The 7,345-nt window shown below is 42.1% G+C and overlaps 1 protein-coding gene across 1 annotated transcript; it reads right to left on the bottom strand.

The window, feature by feature from the left end:
- Window positions 1–613: 613 nt before the first annotated feature.
- Window positions 614–6,999, bottom strand: XAF1 (XIAP associated factor 1). Its single transcript, XM_010165293.2, has 8 exons — window positions 6,968–6,999; window positions 5,863–5,998; window positions 4,550–4,606; window positions 3,515–3,767; window positions 2,653–2,720; window positions 2,032–2,382; window positions 1,479–1,548; window positions 614–624 (listed from the first exon to the last, which is right to left on the bottom strand). The coding sequence occupies exons 1-8, from the start codon at window positions 6,997–6,999 to the stop codon at window positions 614–616; spliced, it is 978 nt and encodes a 325-aa protein (XP_010163595.2).
- Window positions 7,000–7,345: the final 346 nt, after the last annotated feature.

Below are 7,345 nucleotides of genomic sequence, written 5' to 3'. Positions count from 1 at the left end.
TTGGATGTGTCTGCAATCTCCAGAGACTAAGCTGTTTGTGCTAGCTCTAAGGTTCAGTGAAGTGGAGGAGAGCAGGATTTAATGTTTTTTCATTTCACTAGGCCATGCCCTGAAAAACACTAAAGTCTCAGCTCTCAGTGAGGGCAAGGGGAATTGGTGGCGCTCAACATGGCAAAGAATTCAGAATTCCTTATTTCCTTCTCTCCCCAAGAACAAACATTTTTAAATAAGCTTCTCTCCTTGCTGAAGCGGGTGGAAAAAGTACATTCCTAAGGCAAGCTTACACAGAAATACTTGAAATTACAACAGCTGTTGAACCCCCATCACTTTTACGGTTTTCTGGTGAAACCTTTTAAATGCCTCTCTTGATCAGGAATAAAAATCGGAGTCACTTTTTGTTCTTGATCCAGAGTAGCAAATCACTTTCATTTGTTGATAAAGCTATTGCACTTTCAGAGCCTTTTGCTAAAGCTGAGCTGAAGCTTCAATCTGAAGACAGGCCTCTGTTTCCAGATTTAATCAAGAGTGCTGTAGAAAGAGTCTTCTGTAAAAAAAAAAGCCCAGTTATGAATGTTTTTAAAGCTTCAGTTTTACAGCCTTCCTATGTCATCACTCAGTTGAACACTATAAAAAAACCACAATGAAAGTCAAATAATCTGTGCAATTACCATATACTTACTTTTATTTCAAGACTATAGTCCTGTAATTCAAAACTAGACAAACCCCCTATTTCTCACTTTGGTGCTTTCTCTCTTTAATTTACCAGCAGAGGAAAGTTTTATGGGGAGAATACCTCATGTACTGAGCCAAGTAGAAAAAGGACAGACTGAGAACAACTGCTTTCGGTTTCACTTAATTAATTGAACTGAGAGGAAATGATACTGCGTAGGAACTGAAAAGCAGAGGGGGATGTTAGCAAAGAGAGAAGCTTTAAGATTCACAGCCTGACTGACACAGAATGAAGAAAAAGACTTACTTTAGTGCCTGTGGATCAGCACAAGCTCAGCTGGAGGTACTGTCTGGCACAACTATATCAATGCTTCTACTGAATATGCAATTTTTACTATGGGGGAAAAAATAATTTTACTTCGTGTTTTCTGAAACTGTTTTTTAAGTCTCCATTCATTATTGGAGCAGAAAGACCTGGGACAGAACATCTGCGAAGTCTTTTGTGCTGATCTCTGTTTACAGCAGCGAAGGTACTGAACTGCTCATAGTAGCATAATTAGAGAGGCACAATACGTGTTACTCTGAGTCAAGAGAGTGAAAACATACTGGCTCTGAAGCAATGGTTGCTTAATATAACCTCATGGGAACCCACTCTGTGTTGGAATCTAGAGAGCTTTGTGATAGTCTGAGCATTAGCTTTTCTTCACTTATTCACTTCCTCTGCAAAATATTCCATTGTTGCTATTAACCCAATGTAGAATAATCCTGAATGATAAATTTTATTCTAAATTTCTGAAATTCTGCAGTACCTTTTTCTCCATGGCTTGATTTTTGTTCCATTCTACCATTTTCCAAATATGTCAAATGTAGACATTTGACCTAGAAAAATAACAGTCATATCAGAGGAGAATTTAACATTATATTCAATATGCAATCATATTCAGTAGAAAGGCAACTGGACCCCTTTGTTGGGATGAAAAACTATCTAGAGCTCCATCTCTGATGCAGCTGAGATATAATTGTACTATTTGCTTAGCAGGAACAATATCAGCCTTCAGCAAATAAGGACAGTTGCTGAAGACTTTCCAGGATTTGAGCTTAAAATTAGTGGCTTGAGTCACGGTTATTATTTTCCTAAAACTCAAGCAGATGATAGGCAATGGATCTTGTTTGTCTGGATGTGAGCAATGGAATTAACAAATTCCATGCTTTACAGAGAGATTGTACCTATGGCCAGCATTTCACAAAGCTATGGAATCCAGAAATGGGTACTGGGACCCCAGGCATTGTGGAGATACGTAATGACTCTGTAGCTATGGCCCTTTGCATGTAGGAGGCCAAGTCAAATGTGTCACTTCTCACCTCATGTTTCTGAAAGGTTGGAAGTGGCAGAAGAATGTTGCAATGGGCACAGGTCACCAGCATGTCAAAACACTCGGTATCTTTAAGAGCTTGAGGTGATGTAGAAACTCCACCTCTTGTAGGAGAGGGAAAGCCCATCTTTCTGTTCCTTGGGGGTTTAAGCGAGGTTTTGGAGGTCAATGGCTGGTCCCTTTCTTTCCCTTTGGGACGGACATCTTTCCACACCATTGGATTCTCTGAGCTGGAAGAGGGAGCCAGGGAGGACGAAGATTGTGGTGGATCACTGCTGAGTTTCAAAGCTGACTGGCCAGCAAGAACTTTTGTCTGTTTATGGGCTGCACTGCATTCATTCTGTTAAAAGAAAGCATGCATAATGAGGTGAAGATTGGCATTACACCACCTGTATGGTATGTTGTGATTTGCAACAGACGTGAATCATGGGGAGGGACAGTGGACACCACCTCACAGTGATTCTTCAGCTGAATACATGTATCAAGAAACTACAGTTTGAAAAGCCAAGACACACTGCCCTTTCTTACATAATATATAGCTCTTCAGAGAAATAACCTGTCTAGAAATTAACCACAGACCATTCTCTTGTTCAGTTTCAAATGTGCTTACCAGATGTTGGGAATACTGGTCATCTGGGAATGACTTATTGCACTTCTGACAAAGATTGCCACCAGTACCTTCAGAGGAAAAAAACAGAGAGAAACACAGTACTGACACTAGTCATCTAGACAGGCTGCTCAGTTCCACCTATGGTCACTGGTTCTAGAGAAACACAGAATGCTGATTCCACGGGTCAGGATGGAATTACAGCTGTGACTACATTTTGCTTTTGGCACCACTCAAAACCAATCCACCATCCTTTCTTGCAAATTTCAGGATACTTGCAACTCCACACCAGCCCCAAGTTTTGTGTTCAAGATGCTTCACGCCTACCCTGGCCTAGCTAATTCTGTTGCTAGGGGGTTTTGCTCTTTATAGTTTATTTTGCCAACCACGGCACCTATTGATGCCTGTTCTTTCTGGAATCATTTGCAGGATTCATCAATTTTCTGTATTGATATCTTCTCTCCAATACCTTAGGCCTAATAAAGCTGCTCTCCACCTCAAGAAATCAAAGTATGCATCACTGGCTTTATATATGAAGTAGGAGGAAACTCAAAATCATAATTTCCTCCTGTGCAACAAATAGAAAGAGGAAGACATTCCACTTATTTTCTGACAGAAAGAATTTCACTTCCAGGATATAAGGAAGGCAGAAAAGAACATGGTCAATGAGCTACCAGTCACTGGAACTATTCTGGCTTTACAATAACCAGCATAATAGAAATCAGCACTTGGCCCTTTCACTGTGATTGGTTAAACAACAATCCCCTCCAGCCTGGATTACTGAGAATTGTAGTGAAGGCAGGAGAATTTTCCTTGAGATTTAATAGAGTTGACCCAGTCTATGACAATGAAGAATTTTGCTTACCAGTAGGGTAAATAAATGTTGCATTAGTGGATCCTTCACTGGTTTGAAAGTTCACATCCTTCTGACAGGACAAACCACTGCTCTGACAAATATCTTTGTGTTTGTTCAGGTCTTTGTACATGATGTATTTGTTGCACTCCAAACAGCGCTCTGTTCGGCTACCGCAGGTGTTCAAGTGTTCCTGCAGCTCGTTGAAAGGCATTTCAAGCTCACAGATGTTGCATGTCATTGCTCGTTTGTGGCATTCTTTGGTCTGCACATGAATAGAGGAAATGATTGCAAATTTTCTATCAGTACTAAAAGAGGGCACTGGGACAGAGCAATAAGTGACTGTTTAAGAGTGCCCTCCTTAAGGGGTATCTACACAAGCAAATGCAGGCTTATCTGTATTAGGAGTTTGTATAGGCTATCTTTAATTTAGGATGATTTCAGCAATATAAGGCAAAATGGGAGTCAGTAGCAGTGAAGATGTTCTGTGTCAATACAGGTTAGCAACAGAGCACAAGCCCACCTAGAAAATTGCAATACTTTAGCTGCCACCATCAGGAGAAGCCTGCTGTGTCTTCACTGCTTTGGTTCCTTGATATGGTTAGATTACAGCTAGCATGGACAGGCTGCTTTCACTTCCCAGCCTCTGCCAGTTCTTTTGTGTATCTCCTCCTTAGCTGTTTCCTTGTATAACCACTCCTTGGGAAAAGCAGGTAATGTAAGTGTGGGGACAGGATGGATATGTCTTTGAGAAGCCCTCAAAGAACATCAGCCTGAGGTGCCAAGGACGAGAAAGCAATAGATTATCTCCTGGAACAAACTGTCCCATCACAACTGCCTGGGCAACCACCATGGGATATACTTATTTACTAGGGGCAAAAGGCATGCCAAAACACTGCAACTGCTGAGAGGTTTAAGTTTCTTCATGGTCCAGGACAGGTGTCTGGGATTTACATGTTTTTGCTGTTGAACCCATTAGTGTGACTCTTGGTGGCTGGTCAGAGAGGTCAGCCTAGAAGGTAAAAAAGTACTGCACTCCATACTTACCTCATGATGCTCCAACTGGTATTGCTGCATGCTTTGGTGACAAAGATTGCATCTGACCTGCAAGCAAAACATACAGTAGTTCATTGGGAGCATGGGAGGATGGTTAGTGCTTTCATATGTCAATACAGTTTCAAGCTGCTGAGGTGATCTTCCTGTCATTTTCATCCTAATCATCAACAAGCTGCTGGTGAATTTTTGTTTCTCTGTCAGGCCTGAGTTATGTTGATGAGATTTTGAGGAAAACAGGTATCTGATGATTCTGCAGGAAGCTGTCATTCTGTATGAGGATCCAGTTCTCAAAGGTGCCCATGTGAAATGCAAAGTGTGATGTGAAATAAAGAGTGTGTATTCAAAATTTTGACAGAAGTTTAACTTAGAAGCATAGGTCTGATATTCAGCTAGTCTAAATTATAGTAGCCTCTCTGAAAACATAGGAGATATACTAGTTTTCTATAGGTTTGCTATGAGAGCTACTTGTGTTCTGTTAAGTAACTGAAATCAATGGAATTGCTAAAACAATAAAACTAGCAGGACAAAATAAAAAGTCATACTGGTGTATTCATGCTTCAACGTAGTGGCAGTTTTATTCTCAAGCTGAGCATGCAATAAGATCAAAAGGTGCTGTAACCTGGCCTGAAGGGTCATATCAGACCCTTACAGATTTTCTGGTCAAACAATTACAGAAATTCAAATTTAATTAATTGTTGTGGTTTAACTCATCAAGCAGCTAAACACCACATAGCTGTTCGCTCATTTACCCCCACCCCGTGGGATGGGGGAGAGAATACGGGGGAAAAACAAGGTAAAACTCATGGATTGGGATAAAGATAGTTTAATAGGACAGAAGAGGAAAGTAAAAATAATACTACTGATAAAAGAAAATAGCAAACAAGTGATGCACAATGCAACTGCTCACCACCTGCTGACCAATGCCCAGCCACCCCCAGCCAACTGCCTCCAGCTTGTATTGTTCAGCGTGTTCAGCATGCCATCATATGCCATGGAATATCCCTTTGGCCGGTTTGGGTCAGCTGTCCCGGCTGTGTCCCCTCCCAGCTTCTTGTGCACCCCCAGCTTCCTTGCTGGCAGGGCAGTATGAGAAGCTGAAAAGTCCTTACCTTAGTGTAAGCACTGCTTGGCAACAACTAAAATGTAGTGTGTATTATATCAGCTACTAGGAAGAAAATTAACTCTATCCCAGCTAAAACCAGCACATTAATATAGAGCACAGTGCCATGAATATACTACTTCAGGGCTAGCAGAGCTTTTTGCTATTTGCAAGAAAACCCTGAAGAATATGTGGCATTCCTCACCTTCTTGTGTGCTTCTGTTTGATGGTCTTTCATATCCTTTTGGGCAACGGGTTCATCACATTCTGGACAGAGAGTGAGAAACCGCAAGCAGTGGGCCTCATGGAGGGAGAAATTGTCAGCAGACACATCTCGTTTACTATCAAGCAAATAAATGGGAAAGAGAGAAGAGTAAATGAACTGGTGTGGTGGATTGACCCTGGCCAGCAGCCAAGCACCCGCACAGCTGCTCACTCACTACCACCCTACCACACATACACAGGGACTGGGGCAGAAACAGGAAGAACAGCAGTGAGGAAATTTGTAGGTTGAGATAAAAACAGTTTAATACTTGAAGGAAAGGCGAAGGAACAAGCGAAGCAAACGACATCACTCACACCTCCCACAGGCGTACCTATGCCCAGCCAGTCTTTGAACAAGAGCCATTTTGGAAACAGAAACCAAAACCCAACCCTGTTTTTCTTCCTCTAATGCAGTTTTTATTCCTGACCATGAGGTATGGAATATCTCTTTGGTCAGTTTGGATCAGCTGTCCTGGCTGTGTCACCTCCCAAACTCTTGCTCACCCCCAGCTTTCTCACAGAGCAGGGCAGAGTAGAGAAAAAGAAAACCTTGACAATGTGCAAGCACTGTTCAGCAAAAGCCAAAACACTGGTGTGTTATCAGCACTGTTTTAGCCACAAATACAAAACATGGCACTATAGGAAATACTATGAAGAAAATTAACTCCACCCCAGCCAGACCCAGTACAATTGGCTGCCATTCAAACAGCTGCTGCTTTTGGCATGGTCCCAGCACCGACTGCTCTGCCAGACACTGCAAAGTTACCACAGTGTCATTATGTAAAAAGAGAACATGTGGCACAGGAGAGGCCTGTGGAAGAAACCTCTTCACAGCAAAGTAGCAAGAAAGCAGCAACCCAGAAATGTGAAAATGCGTACAAAATATTTTTGTTTACTACTCAATGGCTGGTGTACACCCCTCCTGTTGTATGATTCTTCCTCTTCTCCCCTTGTTACAGGAGACCTAGGTAGCATTACGGAAAATCCTGGAAAACTCTTGAAATCCCCACACTTTGTAGGGGTGGAGAGGGTGAAAGATCTCTTACCAATTTTTGCAGAATCTGCTCTCTTCTGCCATGATTTTTCTTCTTATTCTGCTGGATATCCTTTCTCCTACAAAGAGAGAGGGGAAAAAAAAACGAAACTGAAAGCCTCTGTTGCAGTAACTCCACCCCAAATAGCTGCTTAGCCAAAAATTCTTTAAAGGAGAAACAGCAGTGTTCCCAGACAAGTATTAGTTTTTAGTACAAGTTCCACATACAGGTTAGTTCGCTAGTCCTTAGAGGAACTACGGGGTGTCAGTTTCCTTCTTTCCCAAATAAAGTTAATTTACAGAAGCTGGGTTATGCAGCAGGCAGGGTTGCTGCCCAGAGCTGCCTGAAGCAGCCAGGGGCAGAGGAACGCCTCTGCCTCACTGCAGCGGG

This window comes from Antrostomus carolinensis, unplaced genomic scaffold (genome assembly GCF_000700745.2).
Source record: "Antrostomus carolinensis isolate BGI_N321 unplaced genomic scaffold, ASM70074v2 scaffold1833, whole genome shotgun sequence".
In the NCBI taxonomy this organism is placed as follows: Eukaryota; Metazoa; Chordata; class Aves; order Caprimulgiformes; family Caprimulgidae; genus Antrostomus; species Antrostomus carolinensis.
This window is presented reverse-complemented; position numbering and strand designations above follow the sequence as displayed.

Excerpts from the sequence above, each read along its gene's own strand:
- XAF1 (XM_010165293.2), bottom strand. The coding sequence starts at position 6,999 with ATGGCAGAAGAGAGCAGATTCTGCAAAAATTG. Across the intron at positions 3,768-4,549 it reads ACCAGTTGGAGCATCATGAG|ACCAAAGAATGCCACAAACG; the intron begins GTAAGTATGGAG and ends ATTCATGTGCAG. Across the intron at positions 1,549-2,031 it reads CAACCTTTCAGAAACATGAG|GTCAAATGTCTACATTTGAC; the intron begins GTGAGAAGTGAC and ends TTATTTTTCTAG.